At 36.9% G+C, this 21,127-nt stretch overlaps 1 protein-coding gene across 1 annotated transcript in view; it reads left to right on the top strand.

The window, feature by feature from the left end:
- The window catches only part of LOC132549215 (protein scribble homolog), a 131,529-nt gene that overhangs the window by 11,863 nt on the left and 98,539 nt on the right, over window positions 1–21,127 (top strand). The window contains exons 3-6 of the mRNA XM_060213132.1: window positions 13,273–13,351; window positions 13,875–13,964; window positions 15,692–15,812; window positions 16,051–16,125. Of these exons, the coding sequence (XP_060069115.1) occupies window positions 13,273–13,351; window positions 13,875–13,964; window positions 15,692–15,812; window positions 16,051–16,125 (365 nt within the window). The remainder of the gene's footprint in view (window positions 1–13,272; window positions 13,352–13,874; window positions 13,965–15,691; window positions 15,813–16,050; window positions 16,126–21,127) is intronic.

Genomic DNA, 21,127 nt, shown 5'->3' with positions numbered 1-21,127 from the left:
ATGAATACATTTCCTTCACATGCTTGTGACTGAAACAGATTTACTTGAACTGTCTTGAAATTGTATACAGGATGATTTGAAGATTGAAATAAAAATAACATTCTTGTGGATTTAATTAATCATTCTCTTTAATATGAATCATAATAATATCTTCTGGACTTTTGCGGTTGCTTTTAAGCCGTAGTGGAAGTTCAAAGTAGCCTTTTGCATCCTGGAATTGATAGTTATCGGGTTATAGGTCAATGGCCGCCATGCTTATTTACAATATGATTAGCTTTGTGTAACTTACAAGAGGAAATTATATGGGGCTATAAGAATTTGGTTAGAATGCAATGGCCTTTTTTGATATTTAACGGTACAGACACCCATGAAGAGATTGTTAAGTAAACTGTATGTAATGTCAGGCTCTATACCTATGTGTAGACAATCTGTGAAGGCTCTCAAGCTATTTTACATTTTTTAGACACATCAATGAAGTATAGGAAATCTGTGTATAATTCATTTACAAACTTTGCTAAATGTTTCACTGAAGATATTGATAAATTGCCTCAGTTGTCTGTTATATCAACAAACTTTGGTCAACATAATGGTTACCACTTGGTAAGAACTGCCTCCTGTTTTCAGTAAACGGTATATCGAATGACAACAATAGTCACCATATTGTAAGGAAGGGTGTGGCTTATATACCAGCATGGCTAATATACCAGTGCGGCTTATAACCTGGGAAATACAAACATTCTATAAGTCTAGTGAGGCTGTAAGAAAGAGTTGTGATAGGGACTTTATAGATAAATCTGTCTGGTGATATTTTTACTCTGACGTGTTACTTTAACCAGGCCTGGATTCATTTATGTCTATTATATAGATCAACAGGAGGTTACTGTCCCTCGGCTACAACATCACTAGGTCACTTGGATAGTGATTCTAGAAACATGGAACCTATGGGGGCTATTAGAATGCTTTATTCCACACATCTTCTTATGACACTTTTGTTTTATAATATATAACTTTAAAGTATTTGACAAATAAATCCACACTAAATCTTCACTCCAAGATCATGATCTGCATGTCCCAGTCATGTTTGAGGAATATGTAACCAAGTTTTATCCAAAATTCAAAGGATATTTCAGAATTTTGGAAAATAACATAGTTTTAGCAGAATTCAAAAAGGATAAGAAGATAAATGAGACTTTTAATATGTAAAATGCAGAAACAGTCGCTTGTATTTGTAGCTTGATTGGTTCTGACTGAAGCTGAAGACCAGTTAGAAGGTATTTTACATAGTGTAAAATCATTTATTTTTGAGAGACTCAATGTTCAAGATTTTTCACAGGCATTTAATTTTGTGGAAAAAACATATCTCCACAAATGTAACATATGATTGAGATTAACAAGGAAATCAGTGAAAATAAATCTCACCGGAAAATTAGTGATATTACAGTATATCGTTAGGAAAGTAATTAACAAGTTGTGATAGTTTCATCTATCTTCTTTCCAGCTTTGTAAAGTCAGCCAGCAAATGCTATTTCAATGTCCTGTAATTACTTCATCCAATAGTCCTAATATTATGTGTTGGGGCCACCCCCAACCCTCCTGGGGTTGTTATTTTTGCAGAATACATACATAGAATCTCGTGGGGGCTCCCTTCATGTTAAACAGTAATGATCTGTGATATTGATATCTGTTGAAATTCTTTTCAATAATCTCGTGAACTCTACTTGTTTTGGGAGATATACTAAATGGATGTTGTTACATGTAATTATGTACAATGTAGTGTTAAACTGCCAGTCTCAAGTTGACAAGAAATTTCCACAATGCAGCAGAGTCTGTGAACAACAAGTTTATCATTTACCTGATTTATCCATTCTACCTAGCTATATAAATGAATACCAGCATACTGAGAAGTAATGTGGTGAGATGGGAGGGGGATAGGTTGTTAAGTGATATATGTGTACCTATAGGGTAAAAATCTGGCTTCCATTCATCATAGTGAGCTGGTCTTAAATGTAGATGAGGATGTTGCCCTTGGAAATAAAATCCGGGTTTGTCAAAAGTACATCACCATAGAAATGTGATCTTTTTCACTATTTAATGGTATGTACAATTGATAGGTGGTGAGCTTCAAGCTAGCATTATAAATACTAAATCTGAAGTTCCTTTAGTAATTGAATTAAATCTGATATCAGCTGGATAATTTTTCACTATTACTGGATCTCTCCTGCAAGGATCTCGGGGAACCAACACAATAAGTCAAGGCTTATCACAGTACAATAAGTCCAGGAGGCAAAGCACACATTACCTCCCTCTCAACGACATGGGATGGACTTATCACAGTACAATAAGTCCAGGAGGCAAAGCACACATTACCTCCCTCTCAACGATATGGGATAGAATTATCACAGTACAATAAGTCCAGGAGGCAAAGCACACATTACCTCTCTCTCAACGACATGAGATGGGCTTATCACAGTACAATAAGTCAAGGAGGCAAAGCACACATTACCTCCCTCGCAACGACATGGGATGGGCTGATCACAGTACAATAAGTCCAGGAGGCAAAGCACACATTACCTCCCTCTCAATGACATGGGATGGGCTTCTTACAAAACAATATGTTCAGGGAACTAAGACACCACCTCTGATTCAAATTTGCATTTGGTGGGTTTGGAGGTGGGGTATAAGTTAAAGGAGCAGAGACACTGCCAGTGATAAAAAAATCAAGAGGATAAGCTTATTACAGGAAAATAAGCCCATGGAACTAACTCATTACATATCAAAAATGAAGGGAATGGGCTTATAGGACAATCTAAGGGAATTAACTCATTCTAAGGGAACTAACTCATTACTTTTGATGTAAACCAGAGGGGTGGGTTATCAAAAAATGTTGGTAGTTCTATTGAACAGCATTATCACAAGTGTTTTTAAGTGATACATGCTAAATAGAGGATGACAATATTATGTTGTGGATACAGCATGAAGAAACTGTCACACATACCGCCGGTATACATTGTTAAACATCAAATTGTGGGTACAGTGTGAGGAAACTGTCACACATACCGCCGGTATACATTGTTAAACATCAAATTGTGGGTACAGTTTGAGGAAACTGTCACACATACTGCCGGTATACATTGTTAAACATCAAATTGTGGGTACAGTGTGAGGAAACTGTCACGCATACCGCCGGTATACATTGTTAAACGTCAAATTGTGGGTACAGTGTGAGGAAACTGTCACGCATACCGCCGGTATACATTGTTAAACATCAAATTGTGGGTACAGTGTGAGGAAACTGTCACACATACCGCCGGTATACATTGTTAAACGTCAAATTGTGGGTACAGTGTGAGGAAACTGTCACGCATACCGCCGGTATACATTGTTAAACATCAAATTGTGGGTACAGTGTGAGGAAACTGTCACGCATACCGCCGGTATACATTGTTAAACATCAAATTGTGGGTACAGTGTGAGGAAACTGTCACGCATACCGCCAGTATACATTGTTAAACATCAAATTGTGGGTACAGTGTGAGGAAACTGTCACACATACCGCCGGTATACATTGTTAAACATCAAATTGTGGGTACAGTGTGAGGAAACTGTCACACATACCGCAGGTATACATTGTTAAACATCAAATTGTGGGTACAGTGTGAGGAAACTGTCACACATACCGCCGGTATACATTGTTAAACATCAAATTGTGGGTACAGTGTGAGGAAACTGTCACACATACCGCCGGTATACATTGTTAAACGTCAAATTGTGGGTACAGTGTGAGGAAACTGTCACACATACCGCAGGTATACATTGTTAAACGTCAAATTGTGGGTACAGTGTGAGGAAACTGTCACGCATACCGCCGGTATACATTGTTAAACGTCAAATTGTGGGTACAGTGTGATGAAACTGTCACACATACCGCCGGTATACATTGTTAAACGTCAAATTGTGGGTACAGTGTGAGGAAACTGTCACACATACCGCTGTTATACATTGTTAAACGTCAAATTGTGGGTACAGTGTGAGGAAACTGTCACACATACCACTGTTATACATTGTTAAACGTCAAATTGTGGGTACAGTGTGAGGAAACTGTCACACATACCGCCGGTATACATTGTTAAATGTCAAATTGTGGGTAGAGTGTGAGGAAACTGTCACGCATACCGCAGGTATACATTGTTAAACGTCAAATTGTGGGTACAGTGTGAGGAAACTGTCACACATACCGCTGTTATACATTGTTAAACGTCAAATTGTGGGTACAGTGTGAGGAAACTGTCACACATACCACTGTTATACATTGTTAAACGTCAAATTGTGGGTACAGTGTGAGGAAACTGTCACACATACCGCCGGTATACATTGTTAAATGTCAAATTGTGGGTAGAGTGTGAGGAAACTGTCACGCATACCGCCGGTATACATTGTTAAACGTCAAATTGTGGGTACAGTGTGAGGAAACTGTCACGCATACCGCAGTTATACATTGTTAAACGTCAAATTGTGGGTACAGTGTGAGGAAACTGTCACGCATACCGCCGGTATACATCGTTAAACGTCAAATTGTGGGTACAGTGTGAGGAAACTGTCACGCATACCGCCGTTATACATTGTTAAACGTCAAATTGTGGGTACAGTGTGAGGAAACTGTCACGCATACCGCCGGTATACATTGTTAAACGTCAAATGATATCAACACAAAATCAAACTTCAAATTTTGTTTTTCAGATACACAATTATCGTCAAAATAATGAAAAAAGCAAAAACTTTGACTAATAAAATTTTGTTGAGGCTTGCTTCATAATAATCTTATATAATGGATTTGTTTTCCTTTCTGGTTGCAGGTGTATTTATTTTTAGCAGTATAATGTCCTATTTCGTAATTTTAGTACTTCAATCTTTTTTGAAGTTTATATAAAGAGCTGTACATTGATACCATATTGGGACAGATTTCATTTTGGTATTGGATGAGAATTATTGATTTTACCAGCAGTCATTAGCAATCATTCCTATATCATATAACTTAGAATACACATATGCTTACATTTCCCAATTTCTTCACAGATACCGAGCCTGGAAATTTGTAACATTTCACTATCGAGTTTTCACGCAAACCCTTAGCTGTCGTATATCTTCTATATATAGAGATGGTGTTATGATGTTTATATGGTGTAGAACTATAGATAGATATGATGTTTATATGGTGTAGAACTATAGATAGGTATGGTGTTTATATGGTGTAGAACTATAGATAGATATGGTGTTATGTTTATATGGTGTAGAACTATAGATAGATATGGTGTTATGTTTATGTGGTGTAGAACTATAGATAGATATGGTGTTTATATGGTGTAGAACTATAGATAGATATGATGTTTATATGGTGTAGAACTATAGATAGATATGGTGTTATGTTTATATGGTGTAGAACTATAGATAGATATGGTGTTTATATGGTGTAGAACTATATATAGATATGATGTTATGTTTATGTGGTGTAGAACTATAGATAGATATGGTGTTATGATGTTTATATGTTGTAGAACTATAGATAGAGATGGTGTTATGATGTTTATATGGTGTAGAACTATAGATAGATATGATGTTTATATGGTGTAGAACTATAGATAGATATGGTGTTTATATGTTGTAGAACTATAGATAGATATGGTGTTATGTTTATGTGGTGTAGAACTATATATAGATATGATGTTATGATGTTTATATGGTGTAGAACTATATATAGATATGGTGTTTATATGTTGTAGAACTATAGATAGATATGGTGTTATGATGTTTATATGGTGTGGAACTATAGATAGATATGTTGTTTATATGGTGTAGAACTATAGATAGATATGGTGTTTATATGTTGTAGAACTATAGATAGGTATGATGTTTATATGGTGTAGAACTATAGATAGATATGGTGTTTATATGGTGTAGAACTATAGATAGATATGATGTTTATATGGTGTAGAACTATAGATAGATATGGTGTTATGTTTATATGGTGTAGAACTATAGATAGAGATGGTGTTATGTTTATATGGTGTAGAACTATAGATAGATATGGCGTTATGATGTTTATATGGTGTAGAACTATAGATAGATATGGTGATTATATGGTGTAGAACTATAGATAGAGATGGTGTTATGATGTTTATATGGTGTAGACCTTTAGAGATGGTGTTATGTTTATATGTTGTAGAACTATAGATAGATATGATGTTTATATGGTGTAGAACTATAAATAGATATGGTGTTGATATGGTGTAGAACTATAGATAGATATGGTGTTTATATGGTGTAGAACTATAGATAGATATGGTGTTGATATGGTGTAGAACTATAGATAGATATGATATTTATATGGTTTAGACCTATAGATAGAGATGGTGTTATGATGTTTATATGGTATAGAAAACATGTCCTTTATGTTAGTTCACATATTTAGGAAGAATGTTCTGCTGATAATGATACTAAATTGATGGTCATGGTTGAGTAAACAGATTTAGATGATTTGAGGTGTCATTCTTGACTACAGTAATGCAAGGCTTAAAGATGGTGGGCTTACTACAGATCAGTGCTATATATAGATTTTATTTTGACATTTCTAATATAAAGTGCTTTCTTTTCTGTATGCTCTCAATTTTTTGGCTTTGTTTTCAACTCATGGGTGTTTCTCCTCACCCCTGTCATGATGAATTTGACCCTGGAGGTATCCCTTGACAACTGTCCTGTTGATGATGAACTTGACCCTGGAGGTCTCTCTTTACAACCACCCTGTTGATGATGAACTTGACCCTATAGTCTTAACTTCAGTAAAACATATCTGATAAAAACACTGTCATTATAGACCAGATGTATTAACAGTGATGAGACAAAGATATAATTGATTGCCTAATTGTTTAACCTCTTCTGTTGGAAGGATAATTTTCATAATTGATCATCAATAATTTAATATTTTCAATACAAAGCTTCATATTATGCATAATAAAGATGTCAATTACAAGTAATATTCAATATGATACAAATTCAAAGTAAATTAGGCATTAACATTAAAAGCTACAAAATAAAACATAGCAACAGAGAAAAACAACAATAAAACATTACTGCAACAGAGAATGCCTTCACTTTCTCTGAAAATTGAACACACAGTCAGGTCAGTAGCCAACAATGAACAATGACCAGTGGGTATCTGTAATGGTCAGTAATCAACATCAAACAATGACCGATGGGTATCTGTAATGGTCAGTAGCCAACATCAAACAATGACCAGTGGGTATCTGTAATGGTCAGTAATCAACATCAAACAATGACCAGTGGGTATCTGTAATGGTCAGTAATCAACATCAAACAATGACCAGTGGGTATCTGTAATGGTCAGTAGCCAACATCAAACAATGACCAGTGGGTATCTGTAATGGTCAGTAGCCAACATCAAACAATGACCAGTGGGTATCTGTAATGGTCAGTAGCCAACATCAAACAATGACCAGTGGGTATCTGTAATGGTCAGTAATCAACATCAAACAATGACCAGTGGGTATCTGTAATGGTCAGTAATCAACATCAAACAATGACTAGTGGGTATCTGTAATGGTCAGTAGCCAACATCAAACAATGACCAGTGGGTATCTGTAATGGTCAGTAATCAACATCAAACAATGACCAGTGGGTATCTGTAATGGTCAGTAATCAACATCAAACAATGACTAGTGGGTATCTGTAATGGTCAGTAATCAACATCAAACAATGACCAGTGGGTATCTGTAATGGTCAGTAATCAACATCAAACAATGACCAGTGGGTATCTGTAATGGTCAGTAATCAACATCAAACAATGACTAGTGGGTATCTGTAATGGTCAGTAGCCAACAATAAACAATGACCAGAGGGTGTCTCTAATGGTCAGTAATCAATATCAAACAATGACCAGTGGGTATCTGTAATGGTCAGTAATCAATATCAAACAATGACCAGTGGGTATCTGTAATGGTCAGTAATCAATATCAAACAATGACCAGTGGGTATCTGTAATGGTCAGTAATCAACATCAAACAATGACCAGTGGGTATCTGTAATGGTCAGTAGCCAGAAATCATAGTCCAAGCTTGATGTATGTGATGTAGATATAAAAACTAGAGCTTCATCATAATTATCCTTCACATGGAATGTTGACATTAAAATTTTAAACTTAATGAATATATCTAATTTGATGAAGTCCTATTTAATTGAATTTATTACCCGAGTTATCTCAAAATAAAAGCAATATTTATTGAAAGATAACAAGACTGGATGTTTGTGATGGTGGCCTGGTATCAATTATGAATGTAAGAAGTATTCCAGTGTTGCTCTAACCAATACTGTTATCCTGTCTCCCTGTTATAGGTATATTAGTGTGCTGACATGCAATGTTTCTCATTAGACAGTTTTACACAGTCCAGCTGAATCCTGGGGTTTACAACAAAATCTGTTGTATTATAATTCAGATTTAGTTGTCATATTGATACCTTGTGAAGTTTGTAAATACTGAAATTTAGTGTGTGAACCATCAAGGAAATGGCAGGAAAAATATGAAACAATGAAAAATTACACATTATGATGGAAGATTTTATAATCTTGAGTGTAATTTCTTTTCATTCAAACTTTGTTAGAAGCCTTAGCATGGGACAGCAGTTAATGTATACACAATTTACATTTGTTTTATGTGTACAATATAGTTTAAGTTTCTTTTAACAAAATCATTTCAATGACATGTTAGAAGAATCATTGTGACTCAGGTGACCGTTAAGGCCCTTGGGCCTCTTTGTTTTTTTTAAAACTGTTTTTGCAACCCCAAAAAAAGAATATTTCTCCTTGTTGAAATATTGTTTTCCAAAATGAATAAAAGATTATGAATATCTTCCCAATTTAAAATTTTTAAGAAAACTTTATTATATGTTAGATTCCAAATTTTAAAAAACAAACAAAAGCAGCTGTAAAATTGAGGTAGAAGAAAGTGACAGATGGACAAACAACATTTCAGACAAATTTCTACATATCAAGACAACCTAGGTTGCAAAAAAATGTTTTTTTGCTTTGAATAAAAAATGCATATACTGTAGATACAAACCAATTAGTGGTAATTTATGCAGTCACAAGAAATCCAGCATGTTCTCAAACCTAATTCCCATATCTTATATACATGTGTACCTGTACTGGTTACCTGTAAATTTCTATATATTATATGTTGTGTACTGATATTCTGCTACATGGCAGTGAAGGTGAACTGTTTTATATGCAGGTACATAAGTGCTTGTATGCTTTTTTTTTGTTTAGGAAGCATGTCAATCTTCAGTTATTTCCAAATATTTCTGTTTACAATCTATAGTGATAACTGTGATGTAAGGAAACTTGAGATTTGTTTAAAGTTGTTTGTATTGAGGCTATGATGTACTTTTCAGTAATTACACACTGATCAATAAGGACTTAATAACCTGGTATTAAAACAAGTTCATTTTTTCTCTGCTTGACACTGCCATCATTCATCAATAGACATACATGTACATATTTGTAACTACATGCTTTATGGATGACTGCAGTATTCATGTAATGTATCGAAAAATCTTAAAAAAAAACAACAAAAATGTAAAACCCAACAGTTCAAAATTGAAATTTTTATCATTTTTGCTCTCCATATAATCGTCACTTTGTCCGTCTGTCCATCCGTCTATCCGTCATAATTTTGTCTGGAGTATAACACAAAAACTACAAGAGGTATCAACATAAAACTATAAATAGTTAGATCACAACAAAAAGTGTAGTGCACCACAACCATCTCTCTCTTTTGCATAATTTAGGAGTTATTGCCCTTCATTATTTTTCATACTTAAATTTTGTCCAGAGCTTTACCCTCAAACTATAAGAGGTATAAACATGAAACTTATGAGGTAGATAGATCTCAACAAGAAGGAGTGCAGTCCACAAGAATCAACTCTCTTATTGCCCTTTGTTATTTTTCCTACTTAAATTTTGTCTCCATTGGAGAGCATAACCTGTCTCTGACAGCCGTTGTTTCTTTTTTTTTTTGACAAGAGTAGGTTAATTGATGTATAATAAGATGTTTGCACAATGTTATGTTGAAAACATGATGATTTTTTCAAAGTGTTAACTGTAAAATTTCCTTGTACAATATTCCATACAAGCATACAGATGACATGCACTATCCAGCTAAGTTTGTTAAAAGCCTTCACACATGACCTTGCAGATTTCCTTATAACTTAATATCATAAGGCTGACAAGTCTGACATGCTTGACAACCAGATTCAAGCTGTCAGCTTGACATTATAAAACAGTGATAGAAACAGGAAGATAGAAATGCATGAACCCAAAAATCACATTGCCAGGATAATCTGATTTCACATTATATTTTATTTCTCAATCGGAACAAGGAAGAACTTAATGTATTATTTCCCAAAAAAACTTTTATTGAAATATTAGGTCCATACCTTTTGACATACTTGCCTTTATTAATTGAATTTCTGACAATTTCCTCATCCTTTTCTTGGTTAGCTTTCACTTTTTATATGAAAATGTCCAAGTGGAGGTTTTTTTTGTCAGAAAATGTCCCAATGTAGATTTTATTTATCTGAAAATGCTCCAGTGGACACTCTTATAATTTGAATATATTCCAGTAGAGGTTTTTTTGCGCTGAAAATGTTTAAGTGGAGTTTTAAATCTGTGTTATTTCAGTGGAGAACCAAAATATTTGGCTGGATTAATGAAGCACACTCTGTTAAAAACACATTTCAGAAATTAGATTAAAATTTTATGGTGAGGACCCTACGACCTTTAACACACTTTGTTAACACATTCTAAAGGTAATTTGTAATTGAGGGTTAATGGTTTGTGTACACACACAGCTAATTAAGGCAAATAAAAAAACGGCAGTCTCCCTGAAGCCTGAGGCTTGTGAGGCGATAGAGGATGATTTTTCTGTATTGTATCATCCTTTCTGAAAGCTTTAGACTATTTATCTGTTAATTAGCTTGCTCTCTTAGATGTATAACTTTCCCAGTCACAAAGAAAGAAGGATGATTTTGTAGTTATTATGTAATTTATGTGTACTACAACATGTTCATTGTAACAGGGACGTCACACATTTGTCATCACTATGGAAACCTCAGTGCAGTAGTGTAGGCAGGATTCACTGTTTCAGCAGGTTCAAAGCAAAATCCTAGTCAGAAACATTTTTAGTGGGATTTTGATTGTGAGAGTGCTAAAGTGGTACTGACATTCTAGAATCAAACTGGATAGCACAATGACCCTTACTAGGGACAATCATTCTAAAATGTCATCAAATTCATGGACACTGGGAAATCAAATTTCTGTATGTTTTTCCAGATTCTAAATACACCAGATATGACACACAACTGCTACCCCAATGGATATGTAGTGTAATATTTTGTCACAGGATGTCTTCTTGTTATTTACCTCATTTGTCTCCAATAATCCCTGTGGGCTGACATTTTTAATTTTGACCAAATACAATACATATAGGTGGGTTTATGAGCTAGTGTGGGGGTTATTGTTGAATAAATACAGGTTGTGATAAAGTATGCTATTTAGGTCATCTGACCCAAAGGGTCTTGATGATCTATAGTCATTTTGGTTCGGCCGTCGTCATCCACCGTGTACAATTTGCCGTGGGTAAGCTTTCAACATTTTAAACTTCTAAAGTTCCACCAGTGACATTGAGTTTGGCAGAAAAGAAATGAATCACTTGGACATGAAACTTACATTATAATACAATGAAACCCACTTAATATCATGTTCCATTTGTCAGAGAGAAATGTGATAAGCAGAATGTGACATTAACAGTTGACACATTTTTTCCGGACATTTAAACGTTAAAGTTAATTTTCTGATGTGCCAAACTGACTTGTTTTCTAACAGAAATTGTTTGGTGACAAGAGATTTGTAATTTGATATGTTTTTTTTTCTGTGAAAACATTGATTTTCCTGAAATTTTTGTTTGTTTATTCAGTGAAATATCTAAACTGCTATCATAAATTATCGTGAAAGATTGTGACATAATTCAGGTCATTCAGTTTACATGTGGTCAGATTTGTACATGACACTACCATGTCATCAGCTGATGTTTTGCTGTATGATTTATTCATCTATTACTGTAAAGACTTCATTATGGTGTATCATCACAAAGTTGATATATACACACTGTGTATCTCTGCAACTTTGATCAAATGTGTTCTGAAGATCACAACTTGAGCATTGCTGACAAAAATAGCCAACAGAGTGTGAACTTTTCACCTTTAAAATGCCACATTTCATTGGCTGTTTAATTGTTGATTGTTTTCAAAGGCCAATCAGATGTCTTGGAACACAACATAGGGAAAACCCTGTTTCAGAACATTTCTGGTCACCAGAGCATAATTTAAACAATAAATGATTTGAAGAAATATTAAAATGAAGAAATTCATATATTATGACTAATTGGTTTCCAATCTTCATTCCATCTGATATGTTTTTTACCCTGAATCAATCATCTGAGAAAGATGACTGATATCAACAAAGACATAAGTGGCCCAGTGAAGCTTTAAAGGGCAAGGGTGATCATTTTCTATGTTCATTTATGCTTAATCAAGACTTTATTTCATGAAACCTGAATTTTGGATCAGTTATGTTAGCATTTTAAGCTTTATATTGGAAATGTGTTCTCATAAATTTGCAGATTGCAATATTCCTAATGATGACATTGATATGCTGTGGTTTGGTGTCCAATGGGTCATTGTAAAAAGAAGCAAAACAAACACAATATATCATAAATTACGGTTCAGGGTTGATTATTTTCTGAAATATCTTTTGCAAAATAATCTTTTTTTGTTTTGAAATTGATTGCGGTATGTATTCTAAAAACTTATTTTCAGGAAGTTTTGCTGCATGTTGGACAGGTCGGAAAAGTTTGGTGCTGGTCTTTTCTGTGATACAATAAATTCTGCATTAGTTAATCTGACTGAGATTTCAGTTGATTGTTGTTTTTAGTTCTGCTTTTGGAAGCCATGTACAAGATTTCATCATATCTCATGGCTTAACTTGTGTCTAAATTTGAAAATGTTTTCTGATTCCTGGCCTTGGATAGAAAATGGTCTCAATTACTTTTTTCTCATATTTTTTTTCTTTCTTTTTTTAAGAATAATTTTATCTGTTTGTCTCAGTCCTGGAAAATATAATTGATATCAAACTCTTCGTGTTTTTCAGACATCTGTGACATTCCTGAAAACATCCGATTCTGCAAGAATCTCCAGGTCCTTGATATCAGCAGTAACCCATTTTCAAGGTAAGCTCAAAGCAGGGTCAAGGTCAATACTAAGCGAAGTCAAGGTCACTTGGGTATACGGTGGATTCTGCAAGAATCTCCTGGTTCTTGATATCAGCAGTAACCCATTTTGGAGGAAAGCTCAAAGCAGACATTTTTGTTATTACGAGAAGAAATTTGTTTGTGTTCAGTGACCTGTGCCAGAGGTGTACAGCATACCACACTGTGTTTAATCATGATATTGTTAGATCATCACCTGAGGCGTTCACCTGTGAAACTTGTTTGAGTTAACGGCACTTCTATACACAGGACAAAGTGAATTAATTGTAAAGAAAAGTCTGGACTTGCTTCCAAATGTTTGACAATTTATCCTGAATCACTCAATATATTTATGTATTGGAAGTTCTTTATGGAGAGAAATGTTGTTTCACGAATATTTTGTATGATTTTGAATGCTGATAGTAACCAGCTAAGTACAGGGTACCCTCTTTAATTTTAAGTACCTGTGTAATTAAGACATTAAGATTAGAATTTTGTTTCCTAGACTACCCAATGGATTTACGCAGCTTCGGAACTTGACACATTTGGGACTGAATGACGTCTTGCTAGAGCGACTTCCTCATGATTTTGGCAGGTGAGAAATCATCTTTTGATAAAATTCATGGTGTCAGGGTGATTCAATATTTTCAGGTTTTTAAAATTCATTGAGACTGGCTGAAAAAGAAGGGCTATCAGTGAGATCATTAGTGTTGGGTTTTTAAGACTTTGTTTCTACAACAAAACCTAGATATATTGCATGTATGATGTATTGATGATCAAGATGGCTGCCACTGTCAATGTCATTACTACAATGGATAGATGTGCAGGAAGGGGCCACTTCATTTTGAGCTTATGTATACAGACATGTTAAAAGTGATAATTAAAAGGACCAATCTTGATCTTTATATTTTGTGGCGGCGTATATTGTGTCCACGGCACTCTTGTTAAAACCTTGTTGGCATACTTTGTAGAGGTGTTAGTAGTATATGCCACATATTGAGCATGCTCAAGTATTTAAAGACAGCAGTCAGTGGTCTTTGTTGATTTACACAGTTGATAAAGCAGTTGTTGATATTAGTGCCAATACAACAAAAAGCAAAGAGTAAAAATCAGAAAGAACCATACAGGAACATGTGACATTTGGCTTCATGATTCATCAGTGATCTATATAGATTGTGATATTATTTATAAAAGCATATCTGGGATTTCTTGTTATTCTGCAGGTGGCAATGAGACATTATAACTCTGTCCTGAAGACAGATCTTCCTGTCCCAGGGGTTATTTAGCTTGTTATCTGTTGATTAATTAAGAAAGCACAGCTTGTACCTGAAGCTGTGAGCTATGACTTAGGGTGACTGATAATCATATCTACGCTGTCTAGTCAGATGATTGTCATAGGAACATAGCACCTACAGTGTTGTAATGATATTCCTATGACATGGATTTTAATGGTAGAATTGGTATATAATTGTCATTGGTCTGTAGCTATATGGAATATAAATCCAAATAGATAAATGCCCATATAAGACAGACATGTGTTTTCTGTAATAACACATAGAAGTTTGTACTGCTAGCACTTTTCCTTTTGAAATTGGAAAAATATAAAAGTAAATAAAAAAAATTCCCTAGCTTGGTTGACTTTCAAGACTAGGTGTTAAAGTCCTTCTCATTGACTATAACTTATCCATGTCATATGGAAAATTGCTGCCAAAATGACTGGTTTTATCCTTGTGGGGATATATTTATGTCAGATGAATCCCACGTTTATCATTGTGGGGATATATTTATGTCAGAAATCTCATGTTTAGCATTGTGGGGATAGATACAGTCCAGGGAATCCATGCTTCAACAATGGTGGGATAGATATATGCGAGAGGAATCCCAGGTTTAGCATTGTGGGGATACAGTCAGAAGATTCCCTAGTTTAGCATTGTGGGGATAGATACAGTCAGAAGATTCCCTGGTTTAGCATTGTGGGGATAGATACAGTCAGAAGATTCCCTGGTTTAGCATTGTGGGGATAGATACAGTCAGAAGATTCCCTGGTTTAGCAATGTGGGGATAGATACAGTCAGAAGATTCCCTGGTTTAGCATTGTGGGGATAGATACAGTCAGAAGATTCCCTGGTTTAGCATTGTGGGGATAGATACAGTCAGAAGATTCCCTGGTTTAGCATTGTGGGGATAGATACAGTCAGAAGATTCCCTGGTTTCTGGGGAATTCCATAGTCTGTGCTCTCCACTTGTGCTTTTTGAGAGTGGGTGTGCTGTATCTACTGCTGAAAGGATAGATACTGTTTCAACCTAATTGTTTCATTACAGTTTAACAGGACTTATCTCCCTTGAACTGAGAGACAACAACATCAAAACCCTACCACAGTCCATCTCACTTTTGTGCAAACTTGAAATCCTTGATCTCGGCAGCAATGAAATTGAAGAACTGGTGAGTAAAATCTTAAACTGAAATCATTTTGTTAGAATTGACATTACCAACATGAAGAAAATGTCCCAAAGTAAGAAATTATTGTGGTTTTAAAACTAAGTCGGAGACTAAAATTTGGTCAAAGTCAGAAACATTATTCACAGGGTCCTGACCTTAAATTGCTTTTATTATGATACAAATCAGTGATTATTCATGAACAGCACAATCATTAAACATAAGTCTGACATTTGTTTTACAGCCTGCTATCATTGGGTCCCTGTCCAGTCTACAGGAACTGTGGTTGGACTGTAATGAACTTGCAGAACTTCCACCGGTAAGACATTCATATCAATTCTAAAAGTGATCTGCATGAAATATTTCATTAATGATTTTACACAGAGGGAGTCAGTTTTAAATAAGAGGCAGAGAAAAAAAGCAGAGACTATCCTAGCACTCATCTGAAAAATACATATACAAATATATGTGTCATGCACCAACCCATATCAATCCCTCTTTAGGAGAATTACCTATAAAGTCATTGTCCTGTAAAAACCCTAACAAATGTCAAGGACTCTGATGCCACTGGTATCAATGTCAATGACTCTGATGTTACTGGTATTAATGTCAAGGACTCTGATGCCACTGGTATCAATGTCAAGGTCTCTGATGTTACTGGTATTAATGTCAAGGTCTCTGATGTCACTGGTATCAGTGTGAAGGTCTCTGATGTCACTGGTATCAATGTCAAGGTCTCTGATGTCACTGGTATCAATGTCAAGGTCTCTGATGTCACTGGTATCAATGTCAAGGTCTCTGATGTCACTGGTATCAATGTCAAGGTCTCTGATGTCACTGGTATCAATGTCAAGGTCTCTGATGTCACTGGTATCAGTGTGAAGGTCTCTGATGTCACTGGTATCAGTGTGAAGGTCTCTGATGTCACTGGTATCAGTGTGAAGGTCTCTGATGTCACTGGTATCAATGTCAAGGTCTCTGATGTCACTGGTATCAATGTCAAGGTCTCTGATGTCACTGGTATCAATGTCAAGGTCTCTGATGTCACTGGTATTAATGTCAAGGTCTCTGATGTCACTGGTATCAATGTCAAGGTCTCTGATGTCACTGGTATCAATGTCAAGGTCTCTGATGTCACTGGTATCAATGTCAAGGTCTCTGATGTCACTGGTATCAATGTCAAGGTCTCTGATGTCACTGGTATCAATGTCAAGGTCTCTGATGTCACTGGTATCAGTGTGAAGGTCTCTGATGTCACTGGTATCAGTGTGAAGGTCTCTGATGTCACTGGTATCAATGTCAAGGTCTCTGATGTCACTGGTATCAATGTCAAGGTCTCTGATGTCACTGGTATCAATGTCAAGGTCTCTTATGTCACTGGTATTAATGTCAAGGTCTCTTGATGTCACTGGTATTAATGGCAAGCTCTCTGATATCACAAGTATCAATATCAAGGACTCTGATGTCACTGGTAGTGTCTTACTGCAGCCTTATCTATACAACACAGGGTAGAGGGCATGTAGTGTCTGACTGCAGCCTTATCTATACAACACAGAGTGGAGGGTGTGTAGTGTCTGACTGCAGCCTTATCAATACAACACAGAGTAGAGGGCGCGTAGTGTCTGACTGCAGCCTTAGAGGGCGTGTAGTGTCTTACTGCAGCCTTGTCTATACAACACAGGGTAGGTGGCGCATAGCGCCTCGCTGCAGCCTTATCTATACAACACAGGGTAGAGGGCATGTAGTGTCTGACTGCAGCCTTGTCTTTACAACACAGGGTAGAGGGCATGTAGTGTCTGACTGCAGCCTTATCAATACAACACAGAGTAGAGGGCGTGTAGTGTCTTACTACAGCCTTATCAATACAACAAAGGGTAGAGGGTGCGTAGTGTCCGACTGCAGCCTTATCTATACAACACAGGGTAGAGGGCGCATAGTGTCTGACTGCAGCATTGTCTATACAACACAGGGTAGAGGACGTGTAGTGTCTTACTGCAGCCTTATCTATACAACACAGAGTAGAGGGCGTGTAGTGTCTTACTACAGCCTTATCTATACAACACAGAGTGGAGGGTGTGTAGTGTCTGACTGCAGCCTTGTCTATACAACACAGGGTAGGTGGCGCATAGTGTCTGACTGCAGCCTTGTCTATACAACACAGAGTGGAGGGTGTGTAGTGTCTGACTGCAGCCTTATCAATACAACACAGAGTAGAGGGCGCATAGTGTCTGACTGCAGCCTTATCTATACAACACAGAGTAGAGGGCGTGTAGTGTCTGACTGCAGCCTTATCTATACAACACAGGGTAGGTGGCGCATAGCGCCTCGCTGCAGCCTTATCTATACAACACAGGGTAGAGGGCGTGTAGTGTCTGACTGCAGCCTTATCTATACAACACAGGGTAGAGGATGTGTAGTGTCTGACTGCAGCCTTATCTATACAACACAGAGTGGAGGGTGTGTAGTGTCTGACTGCAGCCTTATCAATACAACACAGGGTAGAGGGCGTGTAGTGTCTGACTGCAGCCTTGTCTATACAACACAGGGTAGAGGGCGTGTAGTGTCTGACTGCAGCCTTATCTATACAACACAGGGTAGAGGACGTGTAGTATCTGACTGCAGCCTTGTCTATACAACACAGGGTAGAGGGCGTGTAGTGTCTGACTGCAGCCTTGTCTATACAACACAGGGTAGAGGGCGTGTAGTGTCTGACTGCAGCCTTATCTATACAACACAGGGTAGAGGGCGTGTAGTGTCTGACTGCAGCCTTGTCTATACAACACAGGGTAGAGGGCGTGTAGTGTCTGACTGCAGCCTTATCTATACAACACAGGGTAGAGGGCGTGTAGTGTCTGACTGCAGCCTTATCTACACAACACAGAGTAGAGGGCGTGTAGTGTCTGACTGCAGCCTTATCTATACAACACAGAGTAGAGGGCGTGTAGTGTCTGACTGCATTTAATCTATACAACACAGGGTAGGTGGCGCACAGCGCCTCACTGCAGCCTTACATACCATAATCTCTCCTACCTTAATGTAACTGAATGGAAGAGAAGTCAGGAAAATCTGGAATGTCATTATACAATAAGAGATGGAGGGAACATGCCCATTATACCATGAGGGGTGGAGGGGACATTCCCATTATTCCATGAGGGATGGAGGGGACACACCCATTATTCAATGAGGGATTGGAGGGACATGCCCATTATACAATGAGATGTGAAGGGAACACACCCATGATATCATGAGGGGTTGGGGGAACATGCCCATTATACAATGAGGAACAGAGGGAGCACACCCATTATACCATGAGGGGTGGAAGGACAGAGGGAACACCCCTATTATATCATGATAGGTGGAGGAGACATGCCCATTATTCCATGAGGGGTTGAGGGGCATGCCCATTATACCATGAGGGGTGGATGGGATACATCCATTATACAATGAGGATGGAGACATTGGTTAAGGTCAGTATAGCTCAGTTGTTAGAGAAGATATTATTACTTTTGCTTCATGGAATCATTATTTCAGTATGGTGCAATTTTACCACTTCTGTGTGATTTGTTCAATCCTCACCTCATTCCAACAACTTATTTCCAAAGACTATCTAGGAATCTTAATGTTTGTGTAGAAAGTTAGCATGAATATTACGTGTAGACCAGACTCTGACATTGATTGGAGTTCACACAGCTATGTCCTACTGTGATTTGAGATTCTGATGCCTTGTCATATTACAGAGTCAGTAATGGGAGGTCTCTTTAGAAGCTGCCTGGAGGACAGTGTGAAACATTCATCTCGTCACTGGCTCTTATGTTTATAATAGCTCACTGACTAATTGTAGTCGACAGAAAATGTATTTATCACTTTACTTGTGTTCAAAAGATTAAAGGCAATGATTAAAAACTCCACATGGTGATAAACACTGATTCCTCCTCAGGTACATTCTACCAATACAAGGAATTCAGTTGACTTTAAAGAAGATAGCTGTTCATGGCACGAGTCTGATGAAGCACTGTTTAGGAGTGAGGGTTTGCCCACCAACATCAGATACTAATAGTTACATCCTACATCCACGGTCGCTATTTGAGCTGGGCTAATAGTGACATCCTACATCAACGGTCGCTATTTGTGCTGGGCTAATAGTGACATCCTACATCCACGGTCGCTGTCTGTGCTGGGCTAATAGTTACATCCTACATCCACGGTCGCTATTTGTGCTGGGCTAATAGTGACATCCTACATCCACGGTCGCTATTTGTGCTGGGCTAATAGTGACATCCTACATCCACGGTCGCTATTTGTGCTGGGCTAATAGTTACCTCCTACATCCACGGTCACTATTTGTGCTGGGCTAATAGTGACATCCTACATCCACGGTCGCTATTTGTGCTGGGCTAATAGTGACATCCTACATCCACGGTCGCTATTTGTGCTGGGCTAATAGTTACCTCCTACATCCACGGTCACTATTTGTGCTGGGCTAATAGTGACATCCTACATCCACGGTCGCTATTTGTCCATCTGTAAATCTTGATAATGCTAGTTATTTAGATATACTCGATGGAGATTCTATATATAAAGACTCTACTACATTCTTAGTTGTGTATTTTTGATTTTGGGACTGATCAGAAAAAAAAATGACTGACAGGCAGCTGTCTTGGATTTTGTGATGTAAATATGGTTTTGTTGTTACTTTGGAAGTGCTGGGTAGGTAACCCATGGCACTTAGTTGTGCCTGCTTGATTTTGAGACTTGGCAAAAATACAAAAAAGAATGGAAAAGATCCATCTTTTGAAGAACAAATTAGACAAAACAATGGTGGACACCAAGAACACTGGTATACACTGATGATAGCAAAAGACAAATCAAAGAGTATTTTACCATCCACATGTATGATCACAAATGTTAATAAATTGATTGACAAGCACTGCAGTCTGATCAAGATCATTGGATATTGTACCTATATGTGGTCACACATGACTGACCATGAAATATTATATCTTGTATGGCCACACATGACTAACCATAAAATATTGTTTCTTGTTAGTCACACATGACGGACCATGAAATATTGTTTCTTGTAAGTCACACATGACTGACCATGAAATATTGTTTCTTGTTAGTCACACATGACGGACCATGAAATATTGGATCTTTTTAGTCACACAGGACTGACCATGAAATATTGTATCTTGTTAGTCACACATGACTGACCATGAACTATTGTATCTTGTATGGTCACATATGACTGACCATGAAATATTGTATCTTGTTAGTCACAAATGACTGACCATGAAATATTTTTTCTTGTTAGTCACACA

The sequence above is a fragment of the Ylistrum balloti genome, unplaced genomic scaffold (assembly GCF_031769215.1).
Source record: "Ylistrum balloti isolate Yb309-2 unplaced genomic scaffold, AGI_CSIRO_Ybal_v1 Utg370050, whole genome shotgun sequence".
NCBI lineage: Eukaryota > Metazoa > Mollusca > Bivalvia > Pectinida > Pectinidae > Ylistrum > Ylistrum balloti.
The sequence above is the reverse complement of the archived record's forward strand: the minus strand, read 5'-3'. Positions and strand labels throughout refer to the sequence as shown.